Raw genomic sequence first — 20,412 nt, forward strand, 5'->3', positions numbered from 1 at the left:
GACAATGTGCTTTCAGTAGGGGAGATGTACTCTTCGTTATTACTGTCATTTTTTGCTGTGATTTTGGTTGTTTTTGTTGTTACTGTTGTTGTGATTATTTTTGGCTGGTGTTACTACTTGAGGCTCCATTTTGTCCATATTTATTGTTTTTAGAATCTCTTGCCTCTTTTCATGCCCAAGATTTTTACCAAGAATTGCCTATTGTTTGACCTACAAGCATGATACTTGTTTTCTGAGGAAATTACGGATTTTTCATAATTGATGACATCTCCACTGTTTTATTCTTATTAGGCTAAAAATAATTGTGATTCATAGAGTTAACTTTACCTTGCTTTTCGTAAAATTAATCAAGTTTAATACAAAGTGGACACTTAATATGTTTGCATGCTAAAATATGTTCATGACTATTAAGGTAATTACTAAAACTTATTTTTGACACTTGATTGTTTTTTCTCTAAAGTCCTCATAAAAAAAGTTATTATTAAAATGTCGTTTAATGTTTTCGTGGTTATGAGTGCAGCTTAAAAACATGACTGACTGAGTAACCGGGGTAGGGTGCTTGGGTTGTCATCCTATTTTGCTTCAAAAGGTTGTGTAACGTGTTAGGTAAAACTCCACTAACCGGAATTAATTTTTAAGAACATGTTGGGCTAAGTAACCGGGGTGAGGTGCTTGGTTGTTATCTATCTTCGCGTCAAAAGGTTCGATGTGTTCTTAAGAAAAAATTATAATAAATTAGGAGTCTGTTGGGCTGAGTAACCGGGGTGGGGTGCTTGGCTGTCATCTCTCTTCGCGTCAAAAGGTTTAGTATATTCCTAAACCATAAAAAATATAAATAATAAATAAATCAAAATAAAAATAAATAAATAAAGAAAAATATATATAATTTGGGGACTAAAGGAGGAAACAAATAGGGTGGTTTGGTAGGTTTGGTAATTTACCTAATTTTCATTAAATAATTCAAGTCGGTTCTAATTTTTGTGTGTATTAATTAGAAAACTTTTTCTGTTTTACTTAAAGCAAGCTTAGGGTTCTCTTTATTTTTCATATGCATTTTTGACTGATTTTTATAAAACTTTGGAGTGGTATTTCTTTTATGGCAAAATCTAACTTTCACAGTAGATAGGAACCATACTTGAGGGCAAGCATGGGCTAAGTAGGGGGAATTTGATAACACTTTAGAATAACGTATTTTTATGTATTAATTATGTATTTATTCTGAGTATGATCCTGCTAATTTGAGCTATTTACGATCTTTTATCTCATAGGGACTAAATTTGAGGCAAAAGCAAAATTAAGGGCCAAAAGCGTGAATTTAGAGATAAAATGAGATAATGTGCAACACAAGGAAAAGTTGGTGCCAAAAGTGCAAGCACGAAGGAAACAATGGTTGAAATGCAAAAAGAAAAGATTTTATTCTATCAGACTCTATTTTAATTGTATAAGGATAATTAATATTAAGGTAATTATTAAGGATTATTTAATTTTAGGATTTAATTTTATTTATCTTTATTTATCTTCAATTAAATGTATTTATCTTTTGGGAGTTTAAGTAGGATTAGACTATCTCCCCTAGCACTATAAACAGTGGGTGAAGTGACTCAAAAGGCATCATCTTTTTCTGTAAACACTCTCTCCCCAAAAATCTAGGCTTTTGTTCTTCTCATATTTCCTTTCAATAAAATCTCCATTTTTATTTTATTTATTTCTTTTCCACCACAGTCATGAGCCACTAAACCCATCTAGATGAAGGTTGTAGATATTCCCCAAAAAGGGTTCTTGAGGCTTAGAGTCCGTACTTAGCCTCCTCGCTGAGTATTCATCATTTCTCCGTACCACAGGGCCGACGCTTCCGTCTATGTCCCTTAAGAAGTAAGCTTTTCAACGTATGTAAAGGCGGTCGCTTTGTATGTTTTGGGAATGTTGCACAGTCAGTTCGTTAGCTTACTGCGTCAGAGGTTGGCGAGCCCAAGAGACAAAATGGCGCGAGATTCGCCATTGAGAAGTGTTGATCTAGCATAAGACAATCCCACAGAAGCGATGTTGGCTAGAGTCGGGTTCCACTAAATCGTAAGTCTAAATCCTTGGAGCTGGTGGTCGTAGGTGTCCTCTTCCACTATAACTGGCTTAGTCGGTTTGGGAAGGATCATCTAAAGCCGAGGATTGAACCCAAGGCGAAACGAGACAACTGGAGGCTGGAACCTCCCATAAGAATTTCCTTTCTCTCAACTCTATTTTTAATTTCTCGAATTTTCGATTCAATATTCTTTATTCTGTTTTTATTTTATTTTTCGTTTCTAGATCCAAATCTTTAATTCTGTTATTTTTTTTATTTTTTCCAAGAACGTAGGTTTTCTTGTGCAAAATTCTGCCTGGGATTTCACAGAACAAGATATTGTACAAATCCAGTCCCTGAGGATTTGACCTTACTTCCCTTTTACTATTCTTTTTTTTATTATTTATTAGGGATAGGATATTTTTGGTACTTTCAACGACCGCATCAGTTATTTTGTGTGTTTATTTCAAATTTTGTCTTTTTCAAAAATTTTCAAAAATAGCAAAAATATTTTTTTTTTTTTTTCTTCATTTATTTGGTGTAATTGCATGGTGCTTGGGATACAATTAGGTAATAAGTTATTAGGTTTAAATATTGAATAAGTACATAGAATTACCAAACTTGTAAATTTTGAATGATATTAGATAATATTTTATTCTTTATTGTAGACAAGTTAGCTCAATAGTTAATGTATATTATAGGGTAGAGGCAATAACCTAAATGAAAATGTATAAAGTGTACCATAGGATGAATAAAGTATATAAATCCTTGTAGATAAATAATTTGAATTGTTAATTGTTCGTTTAAATAGATGTGCACTTGAAAGAATTGGTGTTAGGTGATTGATTCAAAAAAGACCTTAAGCATTGTTTGAAATATTCTAGAGCCTAAAAGCATACCTTTTGCTATGTATCTCTAGTTCCCATATCTTTGAGCCTCAAGTACCTTTTATTTGTAACCTTAATATCAAAGCTTTAAGCTTAAACAAGTCTAGAACTCAATCCTCTCTATCTCGTTCTTTAAAATGTACGATGTAATGGACGTCAGGCCATGGACATTGACGGCTAGGTAGAGACATTATGATGGCTTTGTGTGAGAAAAAGAAAATGAAGAGATTACGCGATTTAGAATGTGAAAAAAAAAGGTGAAAGAAATAGCACAAAAATAAAGAAAAAATAGAGCTAAATCAAAATTAAGCTTGAAAATGAAAATATTTCAATTCACAATTACAAAATTTTGTACGTACTAATCTCATGTAATGCCTTCTAGCATTTTGGAGAAATAAGGTAGGCAAGGGAAGGAGAAATGAGGAGGTGAGTTGGTGAATAAATAGGGGGCGAGTAGGGAACAATGTCATGTGCTTAACTGTGTTTAGTGCCCAATGTTTGAATTTTGAACCGTCCTAAGTCTCAGATTGTTAAAAGCCTAAAAGACCTTTGGGACCCGACTAAGTCACCAACACAGTAATTCGTGAATAGCTTGCATTTGTTTGAACGGATATGACTAATTCTTTTTAAATATCTATGAGCGATCCACATAATTTATTTTGATAGATAACACTTGTACATATGTTCATTTCCATTGCCTCTACATCTATTGACATTTTAATTTAGTGAACTAACTATGTTTACATTAGGAATAAACAAGTTAGCTAGATATCACTTTTAAGTTGCATGTAAGGTAGTTCTCATATGAGTTCAATGTTTTACCACTATGTGACTTAATTTCCTAATTTAGTTCAAGAGTCGTCTTTTCTTTTGCACATTTAGTGTGTTTGCATGATGAAAAACAAATAGTTAAGTGTGGAGGAGTTTGATCTACTGTAATTTGATATGGAAAATTAGGCTTTCTCGGTATACTTAAAGAGTTTATTCTCAAGCAAAGTTGCATCTTTTTCGTAGCTTTTTTTGGTATTTTTAGATTTTAAGTTAATAAATGTAAATGTTTCATTTTTACTTATTTTGAGACCCAATTTGGCCAATAGTGTCATTAAGGGCCCTAACGTATAGTTGAGTGGTGTAGGGACGTGTTGGAAGTTGAAAACGAGCGAAAATGACACCAAATGAGAGGGTATCGCAATATCCAAACCTTGGAATCGTGATACCTCCAACAAACTTGAAAATTGGAGACCGCCCTTCAATGGTATCATGATATCCACTTTGGGTATTGCAATATCCACCCTCCAAGAAGACCCCTAAGTTTGAAATTGACTGGGGTATCGTGATATCCTCTTCTTGGGTATCGCAATATTGATATCATGAAGGGACAAAATTAGACAAAAAGGTTAGTCTTTGTCCACCTGACGCACCAATCACAAAAGGCCCGTGTAGGGGCAATTTTGGTAACAAAAATCCATCAGTCATGTAACAACACAAATCTTACCGAACCTACTATAACAATTCAAATAAATAAAATCATTCATGTCAATTCCCTGTCAACCACAACTTCAATTGATAATTACACTTGTTTCAAATCAATATAAAAAATAAATAATATGTCTTTTGATTTCAATATATATATAATCACCTTACCAAATCCTTCCTAAATCGGAGAATGGCTTACGGATAAGAGTACATCGTTTTCAGAAACCTGAAAGCTAAACAGAAGCTCATGAGAGCTAAACAGAAACTCATGAAAGTTAAACAAAAACTTATAAGGGTTAAGCAGAAGCTCGTAAGAGCTAAACAGAAACTCTTAAGAGTTGAATAGAAGCTCAAAAGAGCTGAACGGAAACTCATAAGAGTTAAACAGAAGCTCATAAGTGCTGAACAGAAAGTAAAGCATGGGAGCTCAAAAAAATGCTGAACCCCGGTTTACTTGGGTAATTTTCTGTCATTTTCCTCCTATGCTGTCTTGTGCAACATAATGATTGTACTCAAATCACGCATTCCATTTAATCTGAATATTCAATTCAAAATTATAACTTCAACAATAATTCATTTTCAACAAAAGAATAAATACTTAATACCATACATCAAATCAATATAATTATTAAAGTATAACCGTACGAACTTACTTGGATTGATTTGCAATAATTGTAAGTTCAAGGACTATTCCACTAACTTTCCTTTTCACAGTATCTATAGGATCTTGATCTAAAATATAAAATTACTCATTCATTAGTTTATATTTCAATTCCAATTCACTTCACAATTAATACCCATTAATTTTTGAATTTACACAATTAGCCTAAACTTTTACAACGTTTGCAATTTAGCCCTTAACTAGTTAATCTATCAAATTAACTAATTTTTATCAATTAATAATTTATCTAAATATTTTAGCCTATCATACTGCCCTTAATAAAATAGAAATTTAATACCAAACCTTAATATTTTAACCTTTTCACAATTTGATCCTAAAATCAATATTTAACAAAATCACTTTATAAAATCATCATACAACAAAATTAAAGCTTTATATCCATGTTATTCATCTAAAACATCTTATATTCATCAATGGTAACTTTCAAAATTTCTAATAGAATCAAAAACTAAGATAAGACTTAGTTGGACTTAATTGTAACAATTTCAAAAATATAAAATTTACAAGAAAAGGGCAAGAATTAGACTCACATGCAATAAAAATAAGCAAAACCAGCTTAAAAGTTATCTCCCATGTCGGTTTACTGAAGTTGAAGAAGGTAAATGTCTAGAATTCTCTTTTAATTTCAATTTGTATGTTTAATTTCATACAATTTACAATTTTGCCATCCATTTGCTTTATTTTATTATTTTTCATTAACATGCCGTCCCACTATATCAATTTGGGGATATTTGTCCTTTAAGTCCTCCCTTATTTATTATTTAAGCCATTTAATCACTTATTTCTTATAATTAACAAGTTTTGCACCTTTTTCAATTTAGTTCATTTTAATTAATTAACTATCAAAACGTTAAAATTTTCTAACTAAACTTTAATACTACTTTAATGACATTCTATAAACATTTATAAAAATATTTACAGCTCGTTTTATAGAAACAAGTTCTCGAAACCTCATTTTCTAAAACCACTTGACCTAATAAATCATTATAAAACATAAATTTCCTATTCAAAAATCTTTCAAAAACCACATTTGACTCGTAATTACTAAATAATAAAATTTACGAGCTTACTCGTCGAATTTGATGGCCTCGAACCACTATTTTTGACACCACTGAAAATCGGGTTGTTACAAGCCATCAGCCTAAAACAACCAATTTTGGCTAAGGTGAGAGGATATACACATTAGCTTAGTTTTAGTCTTACAGCACGTTTGGTTCGCTGTATTGGATTAGAGGTGTATTGGATTAGAGGTGTAATGGAATAGAGGTGTAATGGAAAAGCTGTGTAATAGCAAATCAACTGTTTGGTTGAATGTAATGGAATAGAGGCGTAATAGTAATCCTGTGTTTGGTTGAGTGTAATAGAGGTGTAATAGCATAATGAAAAAACTAAAATGACTAGAATACCCTTAGCAGAAATTTGTTTTGGTAAATGATTATTGTTATTGTTATTTAAATTTTAATAAGATTATTATTATCAATAATAAATAATTTAATCATATTTAAACATAATTATTATTAAATATATTTTAATTAAAATATATAATTTAATAAAATTCTTAAAATTAAAGACTTTTGACACTTGCGAAGGGTTGCAAATCTGGTTTTACTATCGCTTGTTCTCTTAAGATGATTAATGCCATGTAGCCTTCATAATAATCACCTTCTTGTTGAATCGAAAACCAAAGCTTTTACCAGTTTGATTCCCAAGTTTTTAGCCCAAGGAAAACTAGCTTATGTTTGCAAGAGAGATCTCAACTAGAAACATAGGTCAAGCAAAACACCAAACTCATATTTCATGCCATAGTATAATCAAAAGATATTGGGAAAACCAAATACAAAGCCTCAGACGCCATAAGAATTAATAAAGAACAAAACCAGATTTAGTTCATCACAACATGAAATGTCAAACACTTGCATGGAGTTTTTTTTTTACACGAAAGTAGTATCATCACCCCTGTTAGTATTCTATCCAACAGATCAACACTTTTGCGAGCTCTTTCCAACTGATGGTCAACGTTTTTCCGTGACTTCTCATGGCAATCCACACTCCTTCGAGACTTTTCCAATTGATCGAAAGAGATTCTTAATTCTATGGTGTTTAAGTTGCAAGAACTCTTAATTCTATGGACTCCAATTAATTTACTTTGTCCGAATGCCAATCCTCCAAAACTTGCAATTATTTACCCATTGCCAAGACAACTATCTTTTGTTTGTACTTGAGACACCTTGCATGGGCCAAAGTTCAATGCAGATCTATATTTTGTCGACTTGACTGAAAGAATTGGACCTTCAAGAGAAACACCGTAGCACTAAACATGACAAAATCAATGATCGATATGACTTTATGTGAATCAAAAGCGTAGAAAGGTCTACAAAATTCATTGATAGCCCCTGCACTCCCGCGCCAATATTTTCATTCGATTTGAGGCCAAAAGCTCTAATCATCAATTCATCATCCAATGAAAGTGGATCCAGGAACTTTGGGTAAGAACAAATAAGTTATTACAACAAACATATCAAAGGAAAATGTAGGGAAAAATTAAAATTCAAGATATCATATGAAGAAAATGTTGAGTGTTGCTTTAGTATGTCATCTTTCAATAATGGGGTATCCTTTCAAGTTTCAACCTAAAAAGTTCAAAAGTAATTTTGGACTTTGAAGAAATAAAAGAAAATGAGAATTCTTTAAGTTCCATTATAATTATGAAGAATTCAATGTAAAAAGATAAGAACAATATAAGTAACATAATGGCTCAAACATAAAGAGATATGTTTGCATGTGGTAGGCTTATGAAATTTATAATATATGAAGTCTTATAGACTGTCAGATTACTGAGATACTTACATGAATGATAAGAACCGGACAATTGACAAGTGGAATTTTATCAATATTCGCAAACAAACAGCCCAAAAAAGAACACATTATTTTTGCAATATTCACATAAATAAATCCTTATTAGCGAATAACGGAGAAGCAAACTTATACGACTTTCATTACCTTATAAATGTCAAACCAATATGTACGCTTTACAGGATACATTACTCTTAAACCGAAAGTATGGGATCGTGCAAAACAATGACTCTTAACCGAGGCAATGAGTGCTAGATCCAAAGTGGGGCCACTACCAACAGATTAACCATAGAGGATGATATCTTCTGTTTTGTACCATAGCTCTCTTCAAGACATTTATATGCACTTCAATATCTGCATATGTGCTCGCTCACTTGGTCGTAAAAGATAAAAGTAAGAAAGAGCTTTATATAATCCTATCACCTTAGAGATAATAACCATATCTTTTACAGAGAGATAACTTTAATTTTCGTTTCCTTTCAAAACAATATGTTTATTTTATATACCTTTCCGTAAGATTGTCCGTATCCGAATAGTCATAGTGCAGAATATCACGGAAAATCTATTAGAAACCTATACACCATTAGTTTATTTAAGGAGTAGCTAAACCGAAGTTTCTTCAACGGATAAGAAACATGCACAAAAGGTCATTCCAAGACATCAATCATAATTCCTAGAGGTATGAACAAACAAATCCATCATTTCTCCCTTTGGCATGGTGATAGCTTCTTGCACCAGACGGTAAAATATTCACTTAAGGCTAAATGAAAATGATGAAACCTTAATTGCTAGCCCATGAAGACCAATTTACCAAAGTTAAACTAGCAATTCTTGGTTATCCGATTCTTTACTTTTTACAAAAGTAAATGTACTCAACACATATTCAGATATGGTATTGGCATAGGTCCTTGAAAAAACATAGAAAAATTTAAGCATAATCGTTGTAACATAGTGGCAATGTAATGGTAATTAACTATAAAGTATCAAGACGAACAAGACTAACAAAGAAGATCTAATCCGTCGATTTCATCTAAGCTAACATAAAAGCAATGCAAACCCATAAACCGATTTCCATGTTTAATATCTAGCAACATCATCTCCCGAAGAAGATCGTTCAGCTCCTTTCCAAATTAAATCACATTATTAAAGGAACCAAATAGCCAATAAAGTTTGCATACCACCAAACATATCTAAATTTTCCATCTAATATCACCCACTCAAAGCTCCTTTCACATAGAAATCTCCATTTCTAGTCGATTCAATGAATTCAAGAACTAAATGGGAGTTTTGGTGTCTTGGCAGATAGGGTTGGGAGGAAATGGGAAGAGAAATTAGTCACCGAGACGAGAAGAAATGATGAGGACAGATAATCAACAAGCAGTGGGAAATGGGAGAAGAAATTTGAGGACAAGAAGAGAGGGTCGGGTAGGGAGGAGGGTAAAACAGAGAGATGGGAGGGAAGCGGACGCAATAGCTATTACAATGAATTGGGAAGGATTAGAAAACATGGCAATTTGGGGATTAGGGGCGTAATGTAATCTGTGGCGTAATACCTATTACAGCGAACCAAACACCGGAATAGGGGCATAATGTATTACACGCGTAATCGGGGTGTAATGGATTGGGTAATACACTGAACCAAACGCTCTCTTAGTTTCTCTAGGTTTTCTCTTAGTTTTTTTGCAACTTTTTCTAGGGTTTATATTTTATTTTCTCTTTTCTTCATTTTAGAGTTTATTTTACTGCACTTTCTTCTTGTTCTTAGTGTTCTTGTAGTTACTTATCACTATAGCCTATGTTTATTTGCACTTTCAGTCCCTATACTTTGGTTGTAATGACAATTCTAGCTTTCGTTTGATGTATTTTAGTTTCTTTTACTTTAAATCTATTAAAGTTTTTTCCTTTTATATTTATTACTTTAGATTTTCTTATTGTATGTTTTTGGTTTCATGTTCTTTAAGCTTCATTGCATAAAAATCTCAACTTTTATATTTTTCTTGAGTTTTATTTTAATGGCTTCTTTGCTTTTCATTTCTATGGTTATTAGTTGTATTTCCAACACGAGTAGCTCACGTAAAGGGTTTCCAACCTTTTCCACAAGGCGAATGTCGTTTTCTCCATTAACACCTTCTACAATACACTATTCGTGAGGCACAACTGAATTGCAGACAGGGCCTTCCCATCAAGCTCTTCCCATTCTAACTAATCTAGATTATCAGGCTTTTTTCCAGTAATGACCTTTTTCAGACCGTTCTAAACTAGAATTGTCGTCACCCGAACTTGCCATAGATTGAAATCTGTGCTGCCATCGAACCTATCAATGTCGAACCTTATCGATGCCATCTCTAAATGGGTTGAATGCGGAAATCGAACCAAGCTCTAATACTAGTTTGTTGGGGATAAACCCGTGTAAGCAACAAATAGGAAAAATAATGAAGAAATTGAAAAGATCGAGCACACAAATTTTACGTGGAAAATTCCCTTTTAAGAGAATAAAAAACCACGGGCAAAAATAATTTCACTAAATCAGAAAAAATGATACTTACATAGATGAAAATAAAAACTAAACCCCGAAACCCGAAAATAAGAACCCTTAAAACTTAAACACAAAATTCCTTAAAAGTTTGTAAAAACTAATACTTAAATGTGTTATGGTTTAATCTTTCTATGGTATAAAAAGACTTATTTATAGGCTAAATTCGTAGGTCAAATAATCTTAAAATAATTTACGCTAATCAGAGTTTAACTGGGACAAATAATCAAAATTTGACTAAAAGAAAAAAACCGAAAAAATTGTGTGACATGTCGCCACGCCCCCTATCATGTCGTCACGGCATCGCTCTCTATTTATGTCTTAATTTAACCAAAATACAATGCATACTCCACAATAATTTTTATATTTATACAATAAATTTATATTTCAATCATAATGCATTATTTTAAAATAACTAAGTACTTTCACTAAAACATACTTACATAGTCATATCTAGGAAATCAATTTCTTAAATTTGTAAAACAAACAAGTTAAATATATTTTTTTATAATTACAAAGAATTTTAATTTTTAAACTTGTTTGATTGACAAACTATAATTATATTATAATTTTCAATGGCACATTTTGTAATACAAATTGTAATTACACAATTAAATAATTTTAAATTTTAAAAGAAGATATTATTATAAAAAACCCATCAACAATGCTTGAAAAAGAATCTCTAAACTACAAGCAAAACTTAAAATCAAATCATCCTATTAATATGTTTATCAAAGAAAATATTTGAGAATACCATTATTAATAAAAATAACAAAAAATATCATATATGATTTTATCTAATTAATCCAACACTATATATTTTTGAGTTATTTTCCTCTTATCATTCAACATGTACTCCTTGTCATTATTGTCGGTCCTTAATCAAATATTAAAAATATTAGTCTAATTATGAATTTTATCTTTTATTTTTCAAAAAAACCTAATTGAATAAAGTACTATACCATTCTCTTAGATCTTATTTAGTAATGAATTTGAAATCCTTCAAATATTTTTAGATTTGATAAATTCATATTTTATACTTTTCCAATACGTGATTAAATCTTGACCAATTTGTCCACTCCATTCTTATCATTTAAATAATAATCCAGATCTAAATATAAATTCTCAAATGAAATATTATAATATTGAGTTAAGAATCATAGTTCAATTTATATGAAAGGAGTCAGTAACATAAATATTTCAACAACATATATACAACAAATTAACAAAAAACAATTTAATTTCACATGCTTGCCAACTTCTCAACCTCATAAAATACAAAAATCAAAGACTACCTTCTCAATAAGATGAAAATCAAAACTGAACTTAAAAATTAAAGATAATTTATTTTAAATATATAAAAAATTAAAAATAAATATAATGCAGTTTACTTAAATACTTTTCATATAAATTTATTTAAATATAAGAACCACATTTTTAAATTAAAAAAATGTCTTAAAATTAAAATATTATATTAAAAAGTAATTTCTTAAGCTCATATAAAATACATGTTTATAATTATTCAAGTACTTTAATTCTTCTCTTTTTTTTTTTTTTTTTGAATTGTAATAACATGGCAAAACCCGAACAACAAACACAACTAGCGAGACTCAAACCCAGGCTACATCTAGAACGATAAACACCCTTGACCATCACATGGATATCATAATTCTTAATTCAAATGCTTCAATGAAACACAATTATCCCAATTCTCAACACTCCCATAAAAATTGAAGTGTTCTGATTACATTCAATTTATCAAGATACACTAATTATAATGATTACCTTTACATGCTTGACATGCTGCATGTAATTGAAAGCAATTATACTTTAATGGCTTTCCAAAGCCACCCTTAATGCAAATATAAATAATTTCCCTAGCCTGTGAGCAGTATATGGGCAAACCTTGCCAAGAAAGAAAAAGAACTTACTAAAAATTCATGAAAGTAATACCACACCACTAAAATGTAAATGAAGATGAAACAATCTGCTGATAAAAGCAGGTTCATGAATTAAAACATCAGAGCATATTCCAGTTTTTTAACAACTCATCGGCCACAAATTTCCATTTGTAGCTTATTAATTCGAAATTTTCAAGAATAACCATTGAAACTAGCTACAAGACAAGTTTTCCATGCCAAAGAAGCAATGCTTCACCTACTTTCCAATACGTGATCACAGTCACAGAGGACCCGGGAAAGTACCATTCTCCCTCTGTTCATTCCACTTGTCAATCTGCATCAATTTCAGCAACATCCAGGATGTTAAAATGGGAAACATCAGTTTAATACAACCGCTTAAGTTATCTATATTCCACTTCCTTCACAAGTAACTCTGGATACAAGCACTGGAGTTATTAAAGAAGAATCACAATAATATAAAATGTGTAGAATGTAAATAGTGAAGACTGGGATCGTAATTACAGCCCACCAATAAGAGAGAGCACACGAGGTAACAGATTACAGCATTAATAACTCCAGTGCCTGGGAATATATATGAGATCAAAAGTCCTTCAATCTAGTCCACGTAAATCACATACATCGATTGCCTGTCTCTACATGTGGACAACGATTGCCAAGGAATATATACGAGTTCAATAGTCCTTCAATGAAGCTTTACTCTTTAGGATATGATAGTAGATAACAGGTCATAAACATTTTTTTTATATACTATGTAACTCAAAGGTAATCTTATCTGTCTAATATCTCGACAAAATTTACAAAGCTGTTCCTTAACTAATAACATGTCCAAGTAGACACTTCTTTCATATTTGTAATAAACATCATCAGCAAAATCAATGATAATCCTATCAATATGACGTATAGAAGAGCTTGTAGGATGCTAATATGCTACATCACTTCTGATGGTGAGAAGGAAAAAATAACAGAAGTACAAGTTTATATTCCCAACATAAACACAATAAAGGGCACACCTGGTAAGCAATAAAAACACCTGTAGTTTACTTATGCCCTTACTGTCAGAGCTTAAGCTATTTCCTTATATAAACATATATGTATATGAATCAGTTGGTATCTGAAAATACTGAATATGTAACAAGCTTCATCAACAAAGACATGATGCATAGAAGGCATATTTTCCTGTGAACGACAGAGCTTGGTACTACAAGCTAAAAGCAAGAAGGCAAACTCTGGTTTACTTATGATGATAAGAAAAACAAGGTATACTCACCCATTCACCAGGACAAAGAGAACGGTAGTATTTGGCAAATTTCTCACATTGATTAGACTCTTCACCCTTTGCAGCCAAGCACCTGCAATTGCTTCTAAGATTGTTAAAAGAAAGACGTGTGGGCAAAAAAACATTTGATAGTTCCATAACAAGCAGAATCTGAAATTTTACAAGCAGTGTACCTATGAAACTCAATGTAGCGGGTGAAACAATGTCTAGTTTGATTTGTTGTAGGGAAACGAAAGTCAGCTGGGGCTGTTTTCAGTTCAATCTGGGACAATATACAATGAAAAAGATGGTGTGGAAGAAATATCAGAGTTAAGAGATGATAATTTGATGTGAATCAGTTACCAGTTCAAAGTGATACTTTCCAATTATGACAGCCCAGAATCATGAAACCATTGGCATGGGTTATAGATTAATCTTTCAAGGAAATTATACAGTAGAATAAATATAGAGACTCATAACATTAGAAGCCAATTGGCATGACTATGTATAAAGAGTCAGTCACAGCCAACAGGTTTCCAAGAGAAACATACAAAAAAGATAATTGCAGTTCCAAAATCCGACAAAAGGGTATCTGAAAACTCTCACTGCAGAATCTAAGTGTCATCTAATTCATGGTTCACAAGTTGACGGAACATAATGGCAGCAGCCTCCAAAGTTGATTATGAGGAGTCTCAAGGCTGCTTCTAATACCCAAGACTTAAATTGGTAAGCGTACGAAGACGAGATCTTAGAGTCTTATTTTGGGATTCCCCTTATGTTGTTGGGTTTTTATTATAGTTTAGGTATTATTGTTTTAATCAAGTTTGTTAATTTGTTAATCGGTCAGTTTCCTAATTAGAGTCTCAAGCATCGGTTAAAATCCTAAATGCACTAGAAGTGGTAGTTCTTATTTTAGCATATTTAACCAGGACCAGGAGTGCTAGGATCCTACACGTAATCTTCTTTTATTGAATGGTAAACTTACTATAGGAAAATTTCCAGCATTACTATATTGTTGATTGTCAGATAAACACAACATTTGGAATGATTCCTAAGGCCAAAGCCTATATGACATTTTCTTGTTATTTTGTTTCACTGTTTACATTTACAACTAGACCCAGATTAACCTCTTTAAACCCAAGAACAGCCATTTACCAAAACTCTACCACTTCCAGAACAAAATTGTGAATTTCCCCACCAAACCATCAATTAATCCTCACAGAAAAGGTCCATAATACCAGAACAGCCTCTGAAAGGAAAGCTGTCCAACATCACAAATTCCTTAAATCATAGATAAACCAAAAAAATACATGAAAGTAACTTTATTAAGTTAAAAGAGGACAAACTAGTATTTGATTTTCCTTCTATACATTCCAACATAGAAAAAAAAAGATATAAACTATAATTAAAAACACCTTATGTTGAAATTGACTTTCTGCTTTTAAATATCTAATTTCTAATTTCCCTTTAGATAATACTTTCAGTGATATAAATCCACTACAGTCATCCAGTGTTCTTTGACTAATTCAGGATTTATGTTTCTAATGCAATAAAGCTTACTACAGTTAACACTTTTACGGTTAACACATGATGCCCTAATTATAAGAATTGGATATCACCAGTGTCTACATTCTTACGTTTGCAACACAGTAATTCATAATGGCTAAAAGGTGATGTTTGACCTTGATAATAAGTTAGACTTACTCTATATCTTATCATTCACTGAACAAGGGCCAAAATGGAGGTTTCAAGAGACAGGCTTCTGTATGAAATAAGTAGTGACCATTCAAGTCACCTTTCAAATTATATCCTAGTTTCGTATTAAGCTGTGAATTAGTTATTTAAGAAAACTTCACGCCGAATCACCGGTTTCCTAAAATTATTCCCTCTTCATGATAGATAAAGAGATTCCAGCGGCTAGACTACAATGATCAACAATCTAACATAAAATGTGAAACATAGAAAGACTGCAATATTCTGATTCAATAAACAAATTTTACGAGGAATGCGGAACCTAACGCAATTCTCATCAATGGGGTTTGAGTCCTTGATTTAAACAACCCTTACATTAAGCCACCAAATTTCTAGAGCATTCAGCTTAAAAGTTTATGGGACATACCGCATTAAAAGTACCTTCTTTTTTCTTATCTTTTTTTTTTTTGTTTTTTTTTTGTTTTTTGCCTAAAGCAATAAACTTTCACATTCTTCATATCAAATGACTTCTACAATTCATAGTATTCCATTTCTTGTTCAAGAATTGACAAGGAATGAGAACATTCACAAATAAAACCTCGAAATTTTATAACAGAAAGTATTGAAAAATCAAAAGAAGTGACCCATATTAAATTAAATATACAAGGAAACAGTGAATAAGTTTTAGATCGATCAAGGGAATCGTTAATCAAATTTTGGTTTCTGGAATTTTTTTGGAAAATAGACGGAGAAGCGGGGAAAAAAATAAAGAAAGAAGAAGAAGGTTACCGCGTCTGCCATGACTGATCCGATGAACGAGCAAGAAGCGAAACCAGATTTTGATCTTTGATGGGCGACTTTAAAATAGCCTTAAAAAACAGTGACCAGTTATTTCTCTCCGGTTCGTTCCATTACCAATAAAAGCACGCCGCGTTATCAAAAAAAATGATTATACTGAAATAAATAGGTTAAAATACCTAGAACGTCACTGTAATATAAGGACTACATCAAATTAGTTCCTCTATTCTTAAATAGATCAATTTAGTCCCTGTACTATTTAAAATAATCAAATAAGTCCAAATTGTAATAAAGTTAACATTTTATGTATAAAATATGTGTTAAAATTATTTTTTCTCAATTGGAATTCAATTCTAAACAACATATTTTATTTACAAAACCATAAAAATTTAAAAATATTAACTATGTTAAACAATAAATGATATTTTAAATAGCAAATGCTAATTCTATTCGATTTGGCCTTATTTGATTCTTTTAAATAATACATAGATTAAATTGATCTATTTAATAGTAGAGGACTAATTTGATTAGTTCCTATACCTCTTAAGTACAGTTTACCGAAATAAATATCTTTGCTAGGTTTGATTTGAGGTGAAATCCACGCATTGATGTTGAATTTTAGGTTTTAATAAATTTTAAATTTTATTATTAAACTTTACAAGTGAATATATATTAGAAAATTATTTGGTATATTAATAAAATCATGTATTAAATGTAGTTATGTTTTTGATAAAATTAAATCTAGTTTTTTTTTAAATTATTTCTCTTAAATTTAATCTTGTTAATATGAGATATATTGTTTTATTTTATATAGGTAAGGCACATTGCACTTTCAAATTTTAGAGACAATATTTTTGAAAAGGGCAACCACATATCCCTAAAAAGATTAATATTTATTAATCATAAAACGAATATGAAAGAAACCTTGGTTATACCAAAATATATAAAATTTGGATATCGACTTTTACTAAATAAAGAATAGATAATATATTTCAAATATACTCTTTTAAATAATATCAACTTAACATTTTCAATATTAAGTGATAAATAACTATCTATTTTTTCTGAAATTAGGGTATTCACTGTCAGTAACAGTGACTAATCATTTCACCATGGACTATCTAAAAAAGTGAACGGCTGGCCATAAAATATGTTCTACTCCTATGAGCAGGGATAAAATAACTATCTACATACTTATCTTAATCAACACTTTTTTAGAGAAAATTTTGTAGTAATTAAAAGCCAATAAGAATATCAAATACATTTAAAAACTTTTAATATTGAAAATTTTTGTTTTATTAAAATGAAGATTTTCAATAATTTATCAAATACACCCTTAATTATAAGATTTACTTAAATTTTTTAACAAAATATAATATTTATGTGGAGTATTTAAATAAAACAACTAAATTTCAAATGCTTAAAGAATAAATCCAAAACATATTAGAATTTATTTACAAGTACTTTACCACATCATCTATAATTTTATTGTTAAAAAATTTTGAGAAATATATTTTCAACATAATGATTTCTTTTTTATCTTTCACTCAGATTGTGAATATACATAATCTATTGTTAAAACTATTGTGCACAATTTTTTTACCATTAAAGTGTAATTTAATATATAGAAATTCTATTATATGAATATTATTTAGAATATATATTAATTTAAAACAATATATAATAAATAATGAAATGTATAACTTAAAACTAATTAATAATAACATATGAAATATATACAATATTAAAATAAAAAAAGATTAAATTGAGAGCGAAATGAAATTTAAACATATAAATACATCATATTAAGAATACTAAATACATTACACTTGTTTATCATAGTGTCATAGAGTATATATAATAAAATTAAAATGTAAATATTATAATAAATAAAGTTTTGGTTTAGTGGTAAATATTTTATTAATGTAGATAACACAAGTTCAAATCCAATAACATGTAATTTTTTATTAGATTTTAAAAATAAAAAATCTTAAATAATAATATAGATAATATGTATTAAAATTAGAGCCTATACAAAAATAAAAACAATCTTATCTGGATAGCATAATTTTTAACATGTAGATACTTTTAAAATTTATCATGTCAAATTTGTATTTTTAAAAACTAATTGTATTTAATATTTTATGATTTTTAAAATATTGATTATATATAAAAAATTATACATAAATAACTAATTTGAATTAATATTATCATTAGTTTGTATTTCTGTACCATGGTTGTATATATTTTTTTATAAAATTAGTTTTTGGTTATAATTTTAATGAATTTCTTAAAAATAATTAATAAATTGGATAATTAATGTAATTACAAAATATTTAAATTAGAATCAATTATATTAATGTTATTTAATTTTAAAAATATTTAATATTAAAATAGTACAAAAATGCATTATGATTTCAATATTATATTAATATATTATAATATAAATAATATTATTAATAATTTCTTACAGGTCATTTATTTTATATATTGTTAATTTAATTTGTTTCAATGTCAAAATTGTTAATATTCTATTTTTTGTAATTTTATATTTATCTTTACTCAATTTTAATAAATGAATGTAATTAACTCTTATTATTTTTGAAATATATAAATTTAATTTGATAAATGTTATTAATACGTGTCTTTCCTTTAAATTATATTTCAAGCTTAACAATTTAATATTCATTGTCTTTAACTTTATGAAGAGATGGTTAAAGTTATTGCCAGACACCCATTTAACATTGACATAAATAATGTGACTCCATCCCTAACCCCAATATTATAAAAAATAATATAATATCCTTTAATTTTAATAGGCTTAAGGGTGTAAAAGCTCTTAGATTTTTTCAAAAAAGTAATTAAATCCTACTTTTTTTGCACTCAATTGAATATTTAAACTTTCAAAATACATAAAAAAAGACTCTCAAAACTTTTCAAAAAATGCAATTAAGCCCCTAATTTTTTTGTGCACTCAATTGGGTACTTGAACTGCCAAAATGCATCAAAAAGGCTAGGGGCGGATCTAGGGGGCTGGCTATAACATCCTTAAAACCCCTTTGTAGTAAATAATATGAGATAAAATCTTATCAAAAAAAAAAGTACAAGATCAATGAAAACGAAAGTTGCAAGATATCAAAAGAAAGTTAAATCAAGAAACAAGACATAATGTATTAAATTAAGGAGTGGACTAAATTGTAAATATGTGAAAAGTTTTGTGGCATAAGTATAAATATAGAAAAGTTGAAGTGAAAGGCCAACAATGCAAATATCTTAAAGGCAAAAGGATCTAGAAATTAAGGAAAATGGATTAATAATGACCAAATTGAATAAGCGAAAAAAAGTATAATGGACTAAATTGTAATTTTACCAAATTAAGTGATGATTCAAGGATAAAATTTTAAAAGATCATAAAGGGAAAAATAGTAAATTAAAAGAGAGAGAACTCTAGAAGGCAATGATAGTGTTGGAGATATTTTGATGATATTTTATAATTATTTAATTAGATAAATATTATTTTATTAATATTTTAATGATATATTTTACTAATATTTTATTATAAATAGCTAGTATAAAAGGAGAGGAAGATGGAAAAAAAGAAGAAGAAGAGAAGATCCTCCCATCTTACCAACGTGAGTGAGGGGGAGAGAAGAAGAAAACTTTGTTATCTTTACAATTTGGTCATTCCACCAAAACTCCACCATTTTCACCTAGAATTTCAAGGAATTTTCATAATCCCCAAGAGAGAAAAGTGATAAGGAGACTATGGAGAATAACAAAATCACCTTGGATTCAAGAAAATGGAAGTTGGAGGAGAGAGAAAATCAAGTTAAAGTTTGAGATCAATAGGACAAGGTAAGAACATCAAGATTCCAATATATTTTCAAGTTTGATATTATTGAAAAAGTACGAAAATGATGTTAAAGTAAACTTTTCTTATATAAGATTTTATGTTCTTGATATATTAGTGAAGGGAAATAAGAGGAAGTGATGGGAAATATTGTAAAGAAAAGAAAGGAGGGTGTTATAAACTTGGTTATCAACATTTTGCACTAAAACAGTTTTGGACAGCAGCAGTAGTTTGACTTTGAAAATTCATAAAAAAATTGTAGAAATTGAATTAGAGGTTAAAATTAAAGCCTATTGAGTCTAGTTTTACATAGAAGAAATGGTTTAAGCAAAAAAATTTCATATTATGAGATATATGAATTTTTGTGAGATAAGGTCAGATTGATTTTGGGTTCCCCTGTTTTGACTT

At 29.9% G+C, this 20,412-nt stretch overlaps 1 protein-coding gene across 1 annotated transcript; it reads right to left on the reverse strand.

The window, feature by feature from the left end:
* Positions 1 to 12,424: 12,424 nt before the first annotated feature.
* LOC105790998 (cytochrome c oxidase subunit 6b-2) lies at positions 12,425 to 16,285 on the reverse strand. The gene is made up of 4 exons (XM_012618850.2): positions 16,146 to 16,285; positions 13,859 to 13,947; positions 13,677 to 13,758; positions 12,425 to 12,722 (listed from the first exon to the last, which is right to left on the reverse strand). The coding sequence occupies exons 1-4, from the start codon at positions 16,155 to 16,157 to the stop codon at positions 12,669 to 12,671; spliced, it is 237 nt and encodes a 78-aa protein (XP_012474304.1). The 5' UTR covers positions 16,158 to 16,285; the 3' UTR covers positions 12,425 to 12,668.
* Positions 16,286 to 20,412: the final 4,127 nt, after the last annotated feature.

The sequence above is a fragment of the Gossypium raimondii genome, chromosome 8 (genome assembly GCF_025698545.1).
Source record: "Gossypium raimondii isolate GPD5lz chromosome 8, ASM2569854v1, whole genome shotgun sequence".
Classification (NCBI taxonomy): domain Eukaryota; kingdom Viridiplantae; phylum Streptophyta; class Magnoliopsida; order Malvales; family Malvaceae; genus Gossypium; species Gossypium raimondii.